The sequence below is a fragment of the Eretmochelys imbricata genome, chromosome 10, assembly GCF_965152235.1.
Source record: "Eretmochelys imbricata isolate rEreImb1 chromosome 10, rEreImb1.hap1, whole genome shotgun sequence".
NCBI classification, from domain to species: domain Eukaryota; kingdom Metazoa; phylum Chordata; order Testudines; family Cheloniidae; genus Eretmochelys; species Eretmochelys imbricata.
This window is the reverse complement of record NC_135581.1, coordinates 55,923,817-55,942,742: the sequence shown is the minus strand read 5'-3', so window position 1 is coordinate 55,942,742 and position 18,926 is coordinate 55,923,817. Positions and strand designations below refer to the sequence as shown.

At 39.9% G+C, this 18,926-nt stretch overlaps 1 protein-coding gene across 7 annotated transcripts in view; it reads left to right on the top strand.

The window, feature by feature from the left end:
- The window catches only part of TJP1 (tight junction protein 1), a 153,929-nt gene that overhangs the window by 86,235 nt on the left and 48,768 nt on the right, over positions 1 to 18,926 (top strand). For all 7 annotated transcript variants that reach the window (XM_077827822.1, XM_077827820.1, XM_077827818.1 and 4 more), the window contains exons 9-11: positions 13,331 to 13,473; positions 15,664 to 15,769; positions 17,739 to 17,889. In XM_077827822.1, coding sequence (XP_077683948.1) covers positions 13,331 to 13,473; positions 15,664 to 15,769; positions 17,739 to 17,889 — 400 coding nt within the window. The remainder of the gene's footprint in view (positions 1 to 13,330; positions 13,474 to 15,663; positions 15,770 to 17,738; positions 17,890 to 18,926) is intronic.

Sequence of the window (18,926 nt, the reverse complement as noted above, 5' to 3'; positions counted from 1 at the left end):
GGCTGCTACTCTGAAACTTCTTAAGGTTGGTTGTATGGTTTGGCTTTCCTCTGGATGAACCCTTGAAGGAGGAGGCGGTGGCATTTGAGAAAGTGGGTAGAAAGGAGAGTGAGGCCACTTGCAAGTACTTCATATCAGATTTGAAAACTATATCTCCTTGCATGCAGTACGTGAGGTTGTAAGTAGCACTGACTGAGTAGGAAACCCAACAAAAAACCAAGAGGCTGGCTAAGGAGCACTATTATGTCCATAAAACCAAAATCTTGACCAACTTATCCTACCAAAAATTGATGTAGCTCTTTCGTTGTTTGTTAAAGACAGTTGATTCATTTAGAGGTTACTTCTTCTCTAAGGACCAGACTCACAGAAGAATTAAGTCCTTCCTCGGAAGGAACTCTGAAGCGATCTTAGCAGCTGCCTCTTCTGCATCTGCTTCATTCATAAGAGCCACGCGTGCATGGATGACTTCCTGTTGGACACTGTTCTTTCAAGATCAGGAAATCCTGTAGGCTGTTTGCCAAATTGGGTTTTCGTAAACAGTGGCTTTTGTACTGGATGCTTCCCTTGACAGCCTCAGATTTGCTGCAAGGGTAATGATACAATTCCACATCACATCACAAGCTCTGACGAAAGCCATGGAAGGCCGATTTTGAAGCCAAGCAGGTCCTGGTCACCTCTAAGTATATGGGAGGGGCGGGCACTTCAATGAATCTTCTTTTCAGAAAGCAGCTGAAGAGAAGTCATAGAAGACTTGTTAGCATACAAGAGTTTAAAAAGAGAATTCAGACCCTGTTACAAATCATGACATTTCTTTAGCTCCTGTTCAACTAAATGTCCCAGGAGGTGTTTGAAGTGGATGGACTAGATTCAGAAGCTTGAGGAAAAAGGAGATTCCTTAAGAAAGCCCTTAGCCTCCTTGTAGTGAGGTGGACTGGCCCTCCCCAGACACAGAGGAAGAAGCTGGCTCCACCCCCTCTTGGGCGGAGCCCTACCCCCTAGCTCCACCCCTGGAAGCCAAGGGTCAGTGCCAGAAGTATAAAGGCTGGACCCAGAAGCTCAGTGGGGCCCCAGTCACTGGAGGGGACAGCGCATCCCCTGAGCACTTGCGCTGGGAGGTGGCAGGAGGCCCACAGAGTGCAGATGACTGGCCTGAACCACCTGGACCCCTGGATGACCCGGCTCCACAGGAAGCAGACGACTGGCTCGGACTGCCAGTTGGCCCAACCCCAGCAGAGCTTCTGCTGGCAACTGAGCCCCTACCCCCCCCCCCAGATCACCTTACCTGAGCGGATCAGCAGGTACCTTTGGAGGGGGAGAGTGGAAGTGGCCCAGGGGTGGTAGACCCTTGTCTGGCTGCAATGCTGGCAGAGGATGAGTCAGCGTGTTGCGGCTTAGATCCCCGCTGACATGGTGGCAGATCCCTCCGCCACCCTTAGGGCCCTGGGCAGGGACACAGTGGAGAGGGAGGGCCTGCGTTCCCCCTGCCACCCAAGCAATGGCAGTCTCCCCCTCCCTCAGGCTAGCTGAAGGAAAGCCTGAGTTAACTGACTTTGCAGTCAAAAGCCAAAGTTTCAGAACGAATTTATAGAATTCATATGTACACTTTTCCGTAAAATCATACATACAGGGAATACCTCCAACTTATTTTACAATGGGCAGCCTTATTAGTACACTGCTTTACCCTTTGGCCCAGTAACTACCCAAGGATCCCTATCAAAGGGCTCGTTATCTGTGGTCTTTCTTAGGAAGGAGGAAATTCATGTGTTCCCCTTTCCCAACAACCTGTTCATCAGCACACCCTTTCTGAAAAAGAAACCAAAAGTAACTTGCCTCATTGCCCAGATTATAGAACAACATAGTTTTGTCCTCAACCCCAAAGGACTCCCACAGATTCTGTTTTACATTTGGCAGCTATCATAGATACTAAGCTACACAGCATTGTTCTCTCAAAGACCGGATTCAGAAGCTGGTATATGCTATATATACAGATAATCAGTTCTCTTGCCATATCAATCAGGACTCTGATGTTTTTCCTGGGAATAATAGTATCCTGTGTTGACTTTCTTGCTTTGGCAAGGTTCTGTTCACATCTTCTCCAGTAGTTTTTGGTTTTCCTGATCTCTCACCATGTCCTTATCTTCACTAATTTAAGTATCCAATGTAGTATCAAAATCTGTCCTGGTGGCTGGAAGTCAGCAGATACTTAGATGGTCACAAAATATCAGAACTGTAGTGATAACCAATGTCAGTCTCAAGGGAGGGGAAATCTCATATGGGGCAAGGATCTTTGAGGGCCAAGGAGCTTCAAATATCAATTGGCTCAAGCTTAGAAAAACTAAGTATGTCCTATCATCAACTTTTACCTATTATTATGTGCTGGTGATTTCTCTGCTTTAGCTTTTATCAATAGAGAAGTACAGGATCCACAGCATTGCTACAGGAAGCCATTTTTCTGTCACTGGCGGCCTTCCACACAAAAGGCAACTGAACATACAAGCAGAATGGTCAAACAGACAAAGGAATAGGCCTGAAGATGTATAGTCTACATGCAAATATCTTTTGATTCAATAGTCTAGGCTCTGGGTTACCCCTCAATAGAAGTATTTGCATCCAGGTTCAATGCAAAGTTCTAAAGCTCTTCTCCAGTTAAAGAGACCACCAAACCAAGGCAAAAGACGATGCGTTCTGATCTGTGCCCATAACGGTGTCTTTTGTTTCTTTCCCCCCATTCACAATGATCCTGGGGACCATTCAGAGGATAAAGAAGGAAGAAGCATATGTATTCTTGGAGCTTCACAGTGGTCAGTGAGGTGCAGGTTGTTGGACCTATATCAGATGGCAGCCACACTTCAATTATTCCTCCTCTGCTGGAAAGACCTCCTATCACAAGCACTAATTCTGTATCCTTCCTGGGGGGAGGGATAGCTCATTGGTTTGAGCATTGGCCTGCTAAATCCAGGGTTGTGAGTTCAATCCTTGCGGGGGCCATTTAGGGATCTAGGGTAAAATTGGGGATTGGTCCTGCTTTGAACGGGGGGGGGGGGGGTTGAACTAGATGACCTCCTGAGGTCCCTTCCAACCCTGATGTTCTTGATTCTATGATACCAACCCAGAGCAAAGGAGAATCTAGCTTCATGGTATTGAAGAGGCACCAGGTGAAACAAAATTATTCAAATGACCTCAGATGCAAAGAATTTTACAAACAGGGCCTATTCAAAGACTTGATCTAGATTTAAAGCCTTGTGTAAGGACCCCATTATAAAGGTGACAGACAAGACGAGCCAAGCATATGTTTTGGAGTTTATGTAGAACAACTTTAGCTTTTACAAGCTGTAAGCCTCTCGTTTTGAAATTTCAAGTGGTTGCCGTATCCAGCATACCAGAGACTGCAGGCAAGCACGGAACTGCCTTACCCTCAGACATTGACAGGCTTCTCAGAATAGCATCTCTTGTTTACCCTACACCAAATGGAATAATTCTGTTCCATTCTGGACCTTAATTTAGTAGTATTCCCCAAAGAAGCATCTTTTTAAATCAGTCTAAGTATCTCTCTTTTTTGTTTTTAAAGTGTCACTATTGGAATTGCCTCAACACGAAAGGTTCTTATTAGTAAATGGCAACAGGGCATTTTCCATAAGGATGTAGTTGTACCAAGAATGAAGACCGCTTTCATTCCAAAAATCAACTATTTATTCTGTAGAACACAAGAGATTTTCCTTCCATTCTTTTGTTAGCATCCAAAATGCCCCACTGAAACTGGCATACTGTGACAGTGTGTCAGGACAAAACTATAATCTACATTGAGGTGCTCTTCAAAAGATGCTTGTCTCTTTCGTGCTGAACCATCCATCTCAAGAAGTAAATTGTTTTAAAATACTAAAAGCGCTAGAGTGGACAGGGGCTAAATGTCAATCATACTTCAAGAGTTTGTGTATAAACTCATGAAACATTTTCTTGTTACATGTCACAAACTTTTTTTTCGTTTGTCAGTTATTTCTTAAACAAATTTCATGGTTTAAGTGCAGTCCATTGATGAAACTAACATGAAGCTGACTTTGTTTTGTGACTGAAGGTTATTTTAAAATGCTGCAGTGTTAAGCATACTAAAAAAAACTCTCCCTGACACAGCACAGATGTTAGAAGTAAAAGCAATACTGTCAGAACACATACACAGCAAAATAACTAACACCTTTGATGACTCATGGGAAATGCAGCTGTAATTTTTCACAAGATTTTGTCACTTTAAAAACAAAGTCATAGAAAGTTATTTGATGCTATCTTCTTGCAGAATGAAATTCAAAGTGCTTACTATAAATTTGAAAAACCCAACCCTAGTGCTATTTTATATTTTTCTTTTAGTTCCAGCCATAATTTGTTTCCTGTCATTTAAAATGACCATCTTTTTCCTATTTAGGCTTCAGTTGCTTTCTTCTAATGTACTGGATCTTCTGGAGACTTTGTAATTAACATAACAGTACAGGATAATAAGTACCTTACTAAGAATGTGAGAATTTTACAATCTGTCTTTCCTCTTCTGAAGAGTCAAGTTCACTGTTACCTTGGAGAATTACTCCAGTTATGACTAACATAGCCATGGTTTACACTACAAAATGTTGCCAGCCTATCTCTATCAATTACGAGTGTGTGTGGGGGTAGGAGTGGTGTTGGGAGGGGGTGGACTCTCTTGCCCTCCAATACAGCTATGCCAGCAAAACCCCTAGTATCATGTGCAACTGTGCCGACAGAGTGCTTCTGTCAGCATAGCTAATGTCACTTGAGGAGGTGATGTAGCTTTGCCAGCAGGAGTCGTGGTCCTGCTGGCTTATGCTGCATCTACACTAGAGGGCTCTGTCAGTATAGCTATGCTGACCAAGACTCTGTAGTGTAGACAAGTCTTAAAAGTTTACTGTGTGATTAAATATAGCGAAACTCAACCTATTGACTTTGCTAGATTTCAGAGCTACATTTCTAGAAGCAATGGATTACAAAAACTTTTAGTGTAAAATGGAACTGGCTCTGCGGGCCTTACCTACTTTAAGGTTCCAACCATTCCCATTCACTGTCTTGGATGCCTAGCAGTGTGTAGAAAGTAAAGTGGGTGAAATAGAGATGTCAAGATCTGTAGTGAAAAGAATATTGGCATTTCTTCTAAAAAGAATTTTAGGGATCGTTGTAGGTAACCAACTATGTATGAGCTCCCACTGCAGTGCTGTGGCAACAGGGGTTAACACAAACCTTGAATGTATAAATGGGGAACATACAGTAGGAGAAGAGAGGTGATGTATTCCTTTTTGTATATGGCAGTGTTTAGATCACTGTTGGAATTGTGTGTCCAGTTCTGTTGCCATGTTTTTAAAACAATGTTAGCTCTTATCATGTACTCTATAGTTTTTCTAAGAGAGAGACTTGTCTGTAAAGCATGCTTCACAGTGAAAGACTTGATGAGGTCATGCTGTTTAGCTTATAAAAAAGAGGATGCAGTGACTCGATCATAGTCTAAATACTTACGCAGAGAGAAGTGATCTAATGTTAAGAGAGATAAAGGAGTTTTTAATCTAGCAAACCAAAATGATAACAGAATCCAATAGCTTGAAGTTAAAGTTGGAAAAATATACATGAGACGTGACACTGCAGTTTTTAACAGTGAGGATAATTAACCACACTGGGACACTTTACTAAGGGTGTGGTAAAATGGCCATAATTTGGCATCTTTAAATTAAGACTAGATGCCTTTCTAAAATATATATTGTAGTTCAGCTATAATTTTTTGGGCTATGGACAGGAATTCCTGGATGAAATTCTATGTCCTGTGTAATCCCATCAGAGTATATTATGATAATGGTCCCTTCTGGCCTTAAATCTATGAATTAAATGAAACCTTTTATTTCTTTAAATTGGTGTATCTTAAAATGTAGAAAAAGATCTTAATGGATAATTTCAGCAGTATGAAAAGACTGGGAGTATTTCATTCAAGAGTATTAATCCATCTCTGGTAATTTTAGGCATGAGATTGAAGGCAAAGCTAGAACCACCAGAATACTGGTGATATCCCAGCATACTACTCAACCTGATGTGTTAGGATTCCAGAATGACGCTTTCTAAACATTGTGAAATAAATGATAATGTAACTTTGAAATGGTTGGTAACCCTTGCAATACTATGTTAAGACTTCAAAGTAAATGAAGAATAAATGTAGATTTCCACATTCAATTTCCACATGCTCTTTTTCTTTTGATTTCCTTATTTAAGATCTCCTCCTTCAAATAACTTACTCCTAGACTTTTATGGTGACATTGAGCTCTGTGGGACTAATTCCAACAGTGTTTGTAGGATTGACTTGTTAGGTTGTTTTTGACCTCTACTTTTCCCATCTCCTTACCACGCCAATTGAAGCTTTTGTTTCTCTTTACTTCTCTTTCTGATTTCATGTGACTGAAAAAATCTAAATCTCTAATCATTGTCCAGGTGATGAGAACTAAAAATTGAAAGCAAGAGGGAGAATGACCTGAACTGCAAGTGAAGCACCATTTACTGCCATGTTAAAATACAGTTTTAGATTTTGTTTGAAATAAAACTCTTTACTTAAACAAAATGAAGATGTTTTTAAAAAGTGCATGAATATTGGAGTCTTAAGAGTGAGTAATGTGAATTGAGTAATTGCATAAGCAGATAATTGGCGTGATTCACCAGTGCATTACTCCATGTTTATACCAGTGTTATGAGATGATTGCAGTTACACTGTGGTAAAACTGGACTAACACACAGGAGAATCAGGTCCGATATCTTTTAGTGCATATATTTTGGTTATTCCATGTTTGTTCTGGAAAACTGTCCACTCTTTTTTTTAAATTCAGTCGGACTTTAAATCTGCTCATTGTAGTTGCTATTACAGTTTTTGTTTCTGCTCTGACTCTTTTAAGGCAAATCTTCCTGATAAATTGAATGGCCTTGTCTACACTAGGAAATTAGGTTGGTATAATTGTCATTCGGGGTGTGAAAAATCCAACTCTGAGCAAAGCAGTTAAACTGACCTAATACCTGGTGTAGACAGCGCTACGTCGATGGGAGAATTCTTTCATTGACCTAGCTACCACCTCTTGGGAAGGAGGAGTACCTACGGTGATGGGAGAAGCCCTCCTGTCGGTATAGGCAGCGTTTTCACTGAAGCGTTACAACAGCATAACTGTGCTGCGGCAGCGTTTTAAGTGTAGACAAGCCATAAGAGAAGGGCAAAAGAATATAATATCAACATAGAAGAAATCTTTCACTGTCTCTAGCTTTCTTAATGCTTTGGCTATAATATGTGTCAGTATTCAAGCTGCGTGACTGTCAGATACCTGGATCCAAAAGTAATAAAGCCAAGTTTGTATTACAAGACTATAATTCCACTGAGTGGTTGATGTTATAAAAGATGATATGTACTAGCATCCTTCATGGCTTTATAGTTCCATAATTGGAATTGTGCTTTTAAGAAAACTTTTATTATGTGATACATAAAGATTTTAATTTAAAAAATGGTGTCCATGTGATAGCAAGTGACCCTGAATGACTTTGTCTAAAGTCTTTTAACAATGGCTGCTCTTCAAAACATTTATAATGTTTAAGTTTGTACATGCCATGAAGCAACTTTGATTTTTGAATTTTGATTGTGAACATCATAAACACACAATTCATGTGTTTTGCTGTCACATCTTTGTGATACCTTTTTTCCTGTACGTGGTGTCTTAATGTTTCTGTCTTCCTCTAGTTTAGAGAATATGACAGTGAACACTTAAACACTTCTTTTCATTAATTAGAGATTGGCTGCCCAAGTGAAGGATACCAGAGTGACATGAAGCCCCTAAGTAGTACTGTAGAGTCATTTCTAATAAGTATATATGAGACAGGCTTTACATAATCGTTTGTCTTACCAGAGGGGTAGCGTATAGAGTATAAACTTCATGTTTTCCTGTTACTAATATGGCTATATAAATAATGCCTAGACATAAATATGTAAAATACTTCATAGTAGGAAAGTTGAATAATATCTTTTTTTGAGAGTTTAGGATAACATACCTGCAGTCAACTGAAAAGCTCAAATGAAACCTTCGTTAAATCAGATTCCTGAGTTGTGTGTGTATAGCCACTAATTTGCAGGAGGTGGGGAATAACTTTTTTTAGAATTCTGATAAAACATTCTAGAATAAATCATTGCCTATTGCAATGAGACTTGTACCATAGGAGTTGAAAACCTGGGATTCTTTTTCTCTCTCTCTCTCCTCCCCCTCCCACCACGCAACCCATTTTTGAGGGAACAACTGTAGAGATATGTTATTTTTACCCATCCATGTATGTTGATTGAAGTCCTCTGTTATGTATTCTGTAATTTAGAAGGTGTGATGAGACAGACCAATGGCTAGAATGAAAACAAGCAGTCAGGAGAATCCCTGTATAAAGAGTTAGCTTATACATAAATTGACTAATATGTATAATACAAGGAAAAATCAAAAGGGGAGTAGTGGGGGGAATTTGCTGTTAGAAACTCTATTCCTTTTTATTCAGTGCTGCCTCAACGTTTTTAAAACTTATTTATTAAATATTTGAGCTGCACTAATTAAAAACAGCAATTACATTTATGCAAGAATATCAATAAAGGATACTAACATGTAAGAATGTGAAAATACAAAGTCCTTAGGTAGAAGTGGCTGAAGATCAGAATTAACTAATATAAAATGTCAGAAATAGTAATATTGCAAGAAGAAAACCATTTTGGGATAGTGATTATATGAAAAATGCTGTACCAAAATAAAATTATATTGAAGAACATCATTAACTACTATTCAATGTCCAGAAATATGAAAAACTAGTTCTGGGCCACATTATCATGCGAGTTATTTTCATTTCTCCGTTTCCTCAGCTTTTAAAAGTTTCTTTGTTTCATACACACATTCAAATATGCCCATATATTTAATTGGGAACTGGCATTTTATTTCTAGGGAACAAAGATTCAAATCTTAGCATAGCTGAGAAGTGAAAAGACAGTCATTTGTCCACATCCTAAAATCACTATCCAACGGGACATGTATGCAGGAAACGGAATAGGAAAGGTTTTGCAGAAGAAGCTTAATGTATTACTTATGCAGCACAAGATGGGAAAACTTGCAGTGCCTGCTCCCAGTCCTTGCTCAAGCCAATGATACTAGTCTCACTTTCACGAGTACCAAATTACCACCACGAAAAAAGTAGAAATTTATTCAATGTGAATACCATTATGAGAAAAGGGGAGTGAGATAAGTGTTCAAAAATTATTTTATGGAAAAAGATTTGTGTAAATTGAAGTTCAAAGACCAAAATTTTCAAACTTGGATGCCTAAAGTACAGCTGATTTTTAGCTATTTTTTAGTATCTAAGTATAGTTGGCCAGACTTGCAAAGGTGATGAGCATCTGTATCTCCCATTGATTGCAGTCGGATTTGTGAATTATCAGCACTTTCGAAAAGCAGGCTATTTTTAGTTAGGTGCCCAACTTGAGGCACTCAAGTTGGAAAATGGCTCTAGGCACTGTATCAAATTCTAATGGCTTATACTGAGTAGCAACACATCAGTGAATGGTGGTCCGAGGTCCTGAGCCATGCTTTGTAGGTGACAAATCTGAGGAATTGTCACAGATTGAAGTGTCATTAGAGGAGGTTTTGGAATTAATTGATAAATTTAACAGTAACAAGTCACCGGGACCAGATGGCATTCACTCGAGTTCTGAAAGAACTCAAATATGAAATTGCGGAACTATTAACTATGGTTTGTAACCTGTCCTTTAAATCAGCTTCTGTACCCAATGACTGGAAAACAGCTAATGTAACACCAATATTTAAAAAGGGCTCTTGAGGTGATCCTGGCAATTACAGACCAGTAAGTCTAATGTCAGTATCGGCCTAATTAGTTGAAACAATAGTTAAGAATAAAATTGTTAGACACAAAGAAGAACATAAATTGTTGGGCAAAAGTCAACATGGTTTCTGTAAAGGGAAATCATGTCTTACTAATCTATTAAAGTTCTTTGAAGGGGTCAACAAACATGTGGACAAGGGGGATCCAGTGGACATAGTGTACTTAGATTTGCAGAAAGCCTTTGACAAGGTCCCTCACCAAAAGCTTGTAAGTAAATTAAGTTGTCATGGGACAAGAGGGACGATCCTTTCATGGATTGAGAACTGGTTAAAAGACAGGGAATAAAGGGTAGGAGTAAATGGTAACTTTTTAGAATTGAGAGGCGTAACTAGTGTTGTTCCCCAAGGGTCAGTCCTAGGACCAATCCTGTTCAACTTACTCATAAATGATGTGGAGAAAGGGGTAAACAGTGAGGTGGCAAAGTTTGCAGGTGATACTAAACTGCTCAAGATAGTTAAGACCAAAGCAGACTGTGAAGAACTTCAAAAAGATCTCACAAAACTAAGTGATTGGGCAACAAAATGGCAAATGAAATTTAACGTGGATAAATGTAAAGTAATGCACATTGGAAAAAATAATCCCAACTATACATACAATATGATGGGGGCTAATTTAGCTACAACTCATCAGGAAAGCAATCTTCGATCATTGTGGATAGTTCTCTGAAGACGTCCATGCAGTGTGCAGCGGCAGTCAAAAAAAGCAAACGGGATGTTTGGAATCATTAAAAAAGAGAGAGAGAATAAGACGGAGTATATCTTATTTCCCTTATATAAATCCATGGTATGCCCACAGAGAAAGGCAACTAAAATGATTAGGGGCTTGGAACGGGTCCCATATGAGGAGAGATTAAAGAGGCTAGGACTTTTCAGCTTGGAAAAGAGGAGACTTAAGGGGAGATATGATAGAGGTATATAAAATCATGAGTGGTGTGGAGAAAGTGAATAAGGAAAAGTTATTTACTTGTTTCCATGAAATAAGAACTAGGGACCACCAAATGAAATGAATGAGTAGCAAGTTTAAAACAAATAAAAGGAAGTTCTTCACTCAGCGCACAGTCCTGTGGAACTCCTTGCCTGAGGAGGTTGTGAAGGCTCAGACCATAACAGGGTTTAAAAGAGAACTGGATAAATTCATGGAGGCTAAGTCCATTAATGGCTATTAGCCAGGATGGGTAAGGAATGGTGTCCCTAGCCTCTGTTTGTCAGAGAGTGGAGCTGGATGGCAGGAGAGAGATCACCTGATCGTTACCAAAAAGAAAAGGAGTACTTGTGGCACCTTAGAGACTAACCAATTTATTTGAGCATAAGCTTTCGTGAGCTACAGCTCACTTCATCAGTGAGCTGTAGCTCACGAAAGCTTATGCTCAAATAAATTGGTTAGTCTCTAAGGTGCCACAAGTACTCCTTTTCTTTTTGCGAATACAGACTAACACGGTTGCTACTCTGAAAATTGATCATTACTGGTTAGGTTCACTCCCTCTGGGGCACCTGGCATTGTCCACTGTTGGCAGACAGGATACTGGGCTGGAAGGACCTTTGGGTCTGACCCAGTATGGCCATTCTTATGTTCTTAGTTTAGCAGAATGTGTAAACCTTGCTTCTGATGCCAGCTACTTAGTACTGCCAGAGAAAGCACATCCCACCCATGTTTATAAATTCAGTGGTTTTATCTTTCGGTACAGCCTTAGTTCTGTTAGAGACTCTGACTAAAAAAAAGTCTTGTTTCCCATCATTATAATTAATACACAGCTTTGAAGTAATAATTTTAGTATAACTAAAATAAATGTTGCAGTGTGTAATGTGTATCAGTAGATATAATTTTTTTTTTAAAGGATGCAAATACAAGTTACTGCCCAATAGCTCCATCTAGCTTCTGGAAACAGTAGTATTTTAAGAAAGGTGGCATCTTTCAAAATACATCTGTCCATGATAGAGAGAGAGATCCAAACGGAAAACCATCTAATCGTGTTGTGCTATCTTGTACAGTATACTTCACCAAGGACTCTTTCTACACAAAGAGAGTCTTCCTAGTGGCTCTTGAGAAAGAAGTAACTGAGCAGTTCGGGGTCATCAAGGAAACAAATGTTTCCTAATAATGTCAAATTCAGTATCCTTTAATGCCTGGCAAATATATAATTCCTTCAGAACGCTCACTGTATTTTTATTGACATACAAGGTGATAGAAATAAAAGTAAACACACTTGTTGTGCAGTATCTTCTGTTAATTTTATTTTTATATGCATGTGTATTTAATACTTTAGCAGAGTTTGAATATCTTATAAACTAATGCTTTTTTATAATGAATATGTTTTGGAATTGTGGTTTGTTTAGTGCAGCGATTGATTAAACTGTTCATCGATGCTGATTATGATTTGCCATAGTAAGTAGAAAGTATCTGAAATTCATAAGTGCCAGGAGTCCTGACATGAAGGATTTTTAGGAAGTAGTTGTAAGTTTGTGGTATACTTCTTTTAAGCCTATGTACATTTTGAATCTCGTCTGTGACTATATGGCTACTGCTCTCACATAATTATAGTGTACTGCATGCTTGTACAACCCACTGAGGTTCTGTTCATGTATACAGATTTGAGTTTGTTACTGCCTCTTTGCTAAAGTACCTGGTCCTCTAGCTCAAACAGTGGAAGTGCTGATGCTTTTAGATCTAGAGGTCCCGGGTTCACTCTCCAGAGACTATCTAGCAAGGAATGCTATTGTACTTGCATCACATTCTCTTTAGATGTTGCATGCTGTAAGCATATGTAGATACATTCTGGAGCAGAAAATTCATGAGGCTAGTCCTGTTTTCAGTAAAGGAACATGAAGTATAGAGCTGGTATGGGAGGCAGGCACTCACTTTTTTTCTCCATTGCACCAATCTTAAGTGGAAAGGATTTAGAATAGCTGTGGATTTTGAAGGCTGCTCTTTCGCAACCTCGAGGGATCTAGAGGGAAGGGAAACCTCCTTTCCTTCTTGAAGGGCTGCCATTGGCTAAATTCCTCAATCCCTGCTGAGTCAGCAACCATAGGAGGGGTCCAAAGGGTCATGGTAAATCTTGGGGTTTTGCCCAAAAATCACTAGACTCCACAGGGAAAAGTGTCACAGAGAACAGCACATCACTTGCTCCTATCTCCATTCCTGCTTCTGAACTTAGCATGGAAGACTATCCACACAAGGCACGGGAAGGACATGGGGCAGTGAAAAGACCACACTCTATTCTACCTTGCCCTCCCTTTTCCAGGGATCTACATGTGGAGAGCTCCCACTGTGCAGATTATTTTGGGATGAATCTGGTAGCAAATCAGTTTGACCTGAAATGCAGAAATGGTGGTTTCACAATAATACTGTGAGGTAGCATGGCGTACAAACTAAATGCCATATGTTCTGTTTTTCTGATATATAGTCTCCGGAGCAAAGAAGATGAGAGAATATCAAAACCAGGAGCTGTCTCTACACCTGTAAAGAATGCAGATGATATCCCTGTTTCTAAAACCATGGAAGAGGCTATAATTGAAAGAAACGAAAAACAAACTCCACCTCTGCCAGGTAAATATGGTAAAACGCCAAGTTATGCCTGCTGCCTCTAATGAATGCTCAGTAGGAATTTGCGCTACTTCATATCTACAACATGATTTCTCTCAAGCTGTTAAAATGTACAACTGCATAAATACTAAGAATATGCAGATTCAAAGGGCCCAGCTCTGCCCCTAGTTACATGGATGAAGCCAGTTTAAGTAATGGCAGAAGTGGGTCCAATGTTTTTTGTCATTTTTCTGAATATGCAAGGCTTCCTGTGAGCATAGTTCAGCTTGTGGTATTTGTGGTTTTCAATTCTGGAAGATCACTCTAAAGCGCTCTCCGCTGTGGGATTAAAAACTGTGTTGGTTACAACTGTGTCCAAGCATGCTTGTTGCTAAGAGGATTCCGTCATGATTTCCAAGGCCAAGGTAAGATGGAGGGCTTTTTCCCTTCTAAAAGCCATACTAACACATTTAAACATAGAAGTAGCTAACGCAGTTTTGATCTCAATGGAGAGCTAAATCTTTTTTGTTGGTTTGTATTATCATAGCACTTAGGGCCCTAATTAAGCACCAGGACCTGATTGTGCCATTCACTGTATAAACACAGAAGAAAAAGGGCAGATGCCCAGGTTACAGGCCTGAGTGATGGATAAGATCATCGTGGTGTCCACAGTAAAGAAAGGAGGTAGTGGGAGGATTTGGGGGATTAAGAGCTCTGTTTTACCTGTGTGCAGTTTGAGCTCATGGCAAGACATCTAGGAGACAATGTCAGAGGCAGGCAGAGATTTTAGTTTAGATAGAAGGAGGCAGGTCTGGAGTAGAGATCTGAGAGTTGTCATCTTAGAGACTGTGGTTGAATTTGTATTTCGCGGATGAGATTACCCAGAGATATGTAGAGGGCGCAGAGAAAGTGACCAGTGACATCCCTGTGGAATACCCACAGAAAGTTGAAGGAAGGATGGACCTGCTGAAGGAGTCATTGGAAATTTAGGAGGAGAGAAGAGGACAGAGGGGAGACAACCCAGGGAGGACAAGATTTCAAGGAGGAGGAGCATGGTCAACTGTGTTTAAGGCGGTGGGCTGGTCAAGGAGGATGAGGTTGGAGTACTGGTTCTGAGCTTTGGCTAGGACAAGGTCATAGAGACTTTAGCAAGAGCAGTTTTATTGGCATGAAAGGGGCAGGAGTTGTATTGGAGAGGATCTAGGATGGAATTGGAGAGAGAAATTTGAGATGGCTACTGTAAACAGTGCTTTCAATGAGCTTAGAAATACAATCTTGAAAGAGGACAGTAGGTAGAGAGGTAAATGGGTTCAAGGGTGGTGTTTTTTTGTTTTTGTTTGGTTAAAATGAGAGAAGCGAAAACATGCTTGTACTGTGAGGGAGCGAGAAAGCCAGAGGGAGGAGAGAGATGAGCTGTAAGGAGGAGATGAGAGTGGGTGTGAAGGAAATGAGGGTATGGGAGGTTAGGAGTCACTGGGACAGGTGGATGGGTTGGAGGAGGAGATCAGACAAAATTCTTCATCTGTTACAGGGGAGAAGGAAGAGAATTGTGGGAGGAGAAAGGAAGGCAAGCTGTGGAGAGGGGGAAGATCACATCACATTTTGTCAGTTTTCTCTTGGAAGAAATGAGTGAGCAGATAGAGCAATGATGACAGGAGGAGGGAAAAGCTTGAACAGTGAGTCAAAGGCAGCTGAAATGGCAGGTCTGGGTTTCAAATAAGGTAGAGATGTAGAGTTGTTTAGCTGGCAGATTATGGTAACTGACTGAACCCTTCTGGCTCCTCCCATTTTGGGGCAGTAGTTACACTAGTGGAAATTCTAATCCTTAATGTCCAAATCTTACATGATTGGAAAAAACAGTGTAATGTGTTCTTTCTGTTTTAAAGAATTGTGTATTTATCTATGATGTATTCTGCATGCTTTAAAATTTCAACAGATGTTACCAAAGTACAATGGGAAATTAAAAAAAGAAAAAGTGCAGTAATTAAACTAGCCTTAAAAAATCTACTCACCCAAGAGGAGTAATCTTACTCAGTCAGTACAAGAGAGTTATTTTCATTACTGACACTTGTGGTGAATGGGAGAACAATTTTGTTCCTGAGCTGGTAGATTTTCATGATGACAATTTTGCAAGTATGAGTTAAACTGTATTGGTTACACAGCCTTTAAAGAATTAATAGCATGGCAAGTTGGGTTTTTTGTTTTTGTTAATAGAGCCAAAGCCAGTGTATGCTCAAGCTGGACAACCAGATGTGGATTTACCAGTCAGTCCATCGGATGGTCCTTTACCCAATTCAACTCATGAAGATGGAGTACTTCGGTAATGTAATTCAAAATTCTTTATTTGAACCTGATACCACAGTCCTTGAGCAGACCAAGCTTTCATTAAGTCAATGAGTATTATGGCTGCATGGGGCCATGTAGGGCTTTGTCTTAACATACATTTCTAATCTATTTACAAGTATTAGGGGTGTGGGAGTTGTGGCTCGTCTGTGATCTTTGGATGCTTTGTTAACAGTTATATTACATACTTAGCAATTTTGAAACTTACCAATCACTTTTTATAGATATTATTTAATAACTGTTTTGGTTCTCTCTCCCAAACACTGCTTTTCTTCTCTTTTAAGGAAAAACAGTCCTGCATTCAGGAGAACCCTATAATTGAGTGCTATGTCCAAAAAAAAAAAAGAAGAGAGAAATAGCAATTCAGTTGTAAACTTCCAAGGGAAGGTTGACTGTTAAAAACAAACAAAAAGCCCCTTAAATTATGAAGCAGTCTATTTAAAATATGATTTATATAAATTAATATATTAAAGCAAACAACAAAATATCTTAAGCAAGTGAATAGAATCATAGAATATCAGGGTTGGAAGGGACCTCAGGAGGTCATCTAGTCCAACCCCCTGCTCAAAGCAGGACCAATCCCCAATTAAATCATCCCAGCCAGGGCTTTGTCAAGCCTGACCTTAAAGACTTCTAAGGAAGGAGATTCTACCACCTCCCTAGGTAATGCATTCCAGTGTTTCACCACCCTCCTAGTGAAGAAATTTTTCCTAATATCCAACCTAAACCTCCCCCACTGCAACTTGAGACCATTACTCCTTGTCCTGTCCTCTTCTATCACTGAGAATAGTCTAGAACCATCCTCTCTGGAACCACCTCTGAGGTAGTTGAAAGCAGCTATCAAATCCCCTCTCATTCTTCTCTTCTGCAGACTAAACAATCCCAGTTCCCTCAGCCTCTCCTCATAAGTCATGTGTTCCAGACCCCTAATCATTTTTGTTGCCCTTCGCTAGACTCTCTCCAATTTATCCACATCCTTCTTGTAGTGCGGGGCCCAAAACTGGACACAGTACTCCAGATGAGGCCTCACCAATGTTGAATAGAGGGGAACGATCACATCCCTTGATCTGCTCGCTATGCCCCTACTTCTACATCCCAAAATGCCATTGGCCATCTTGGCAACAAGGGCACATTGCTGACTCATATCCAGCTTCTCGTCCACTGTCACCCCAGGTCCTTTTCCGCAGAACTGCTGCCTAGCCATTCGGTCCCTAGTCTGTAGCTGTGCATCGGGTTCTTCCGTCCTAAGTGCAGGACCCTGCACTTATCCTTATTGAACCTCATCAGATTTCTTTTGGCCCAATCCTCCAATTTGTCTAGGTCCCTCTGTATCCTATCCCTGCCCTCCAGCGTATCAACCACTCCTCCCAGTTTAGTATTCATCCGCAAATTTGCTGAGAGTGCAATCCACACCATCCTCCAGATCATTTATGAAGATATTGAACAAAACCGGCCCCAGGACCAACCCCTGGGGCACTCCACTTGACACCGGCTGCCAACTAGACATGGAGCCATTGATCACTACCCGTTGAGCCCGACAATCTAGCCAACTTTCTACCCACCTTATAGTGCATTCATCCAGCCCGTACTTCTTTAACTTGCTGACAAGAATACTGTGGGAGACCGTGTCAAAAGCTTTGCTAAAGTCAAGAAACAATACATCCACTGCTTTCCCTTCATCCACAGAACCAGTAATCTCATCATAGAAGGCGATTAGATTAGCAATATTACCAGCAATATTACCATTATTTTCAAAAGCTCAGCTGATGAGAAGAATATTATGCTATTATAGTTAGTGTGTTGCTGAAAGAAATAGCATGGATACAATGATGTCAAATTGAAATAATGAACAAATTCTCTGCTGGTGTAACTCCACAGCTGCTAATCTATGACCACATATTCAACTGTTGTATGTCTGTTAATTGGAATGTGTTATAAACCTACAGGCCAAGCATGAAGCTGGTAAAATTCAAAAAAGGAGACAGCGTGGGCTTGCGGTTGGCTGGTGGCAATGATGTAGGCATATTTGTAGCTGGTGTTCTGGAGGACAGCCCTGCAGCGAAAGAAGGATTAGAAGAAGGAGATCAAATTCTCAGGGTAGGTCAAAATCTTTCATACAAAGAATCTGCTGCTGTTCAGTAATGCAACAGAATTTTGGTACATATTACCTTTTTAGTGTATACTGTTTTATCTTTGCCTACCCTGAATAGGGTTAGACAATGGTGGTAAAAATTCTTGCAGCTTCCACTGTTGCTACTAGATCACTGGTAAATTATGGCTCCCAAGTTTCCTAGTTTCAGATTGGATGAATAATTGTTTAACTAACTGGCTATTAAACTGTTAACTAAAAAGTGTGTATAAATATCTTTATCATATAAACAAATAATAATCAGCACGTAGCACTTAGCATCTTTCATTCATAGATTTCTAGGCATTTTGCAAAACTAGATAAGTAGCATTGTCCATAGGAGTTTATTGCCCAATCATCTGCACCCCTATTTCAGAGCACTGCTTCCAACACATGTTTTTGAACAAAAGAAGAATGTGCCTTATTTACCCTGCAGTTAGCTCAGTTAGTGAATAGATTAAAACTTTGGTATCACATACGGTATTAAAAGTATACCATTAGAGACCCGGACCAACCCCTTACGTATAATTTGCGGAATATATGGTAAAATTATGTAAATGTGGGTTTTTTCCTCACATGGATTAGTAAAACTCTCGTAATGCTACTATGGCATGTTGTTTCTAGAAAAGTAATTTCTTTGTATTCTTTCATATTGATGACAAAGTTTAAAACGTGGAATTTTTAGTTCTCATTCAATTTTACAAAGGTTTTTGTACTTCAGTCTGTTTTCAAAAGCAAGACACTTGGGCCTCGTTACCTGCTGTTTATGGACTTTGGTGGGGCAAAAGGATAGACCTACACTTAGAGTTTGGAAATTGGACTGATTAAACTTTAAAGAAACATGTTTTAACAGCATGCATGTGCTAATCATTGACTACCTAATGTTGATAATCAGATCTCAAATGTTCAAATATACTTAAAGATTAGATAACAAGGAGTAAGGGCAACCATAAAGGAAAATCGTGTGAAACAAGTTTGGACAACTAATCTCAGTGTTTGTCTACAT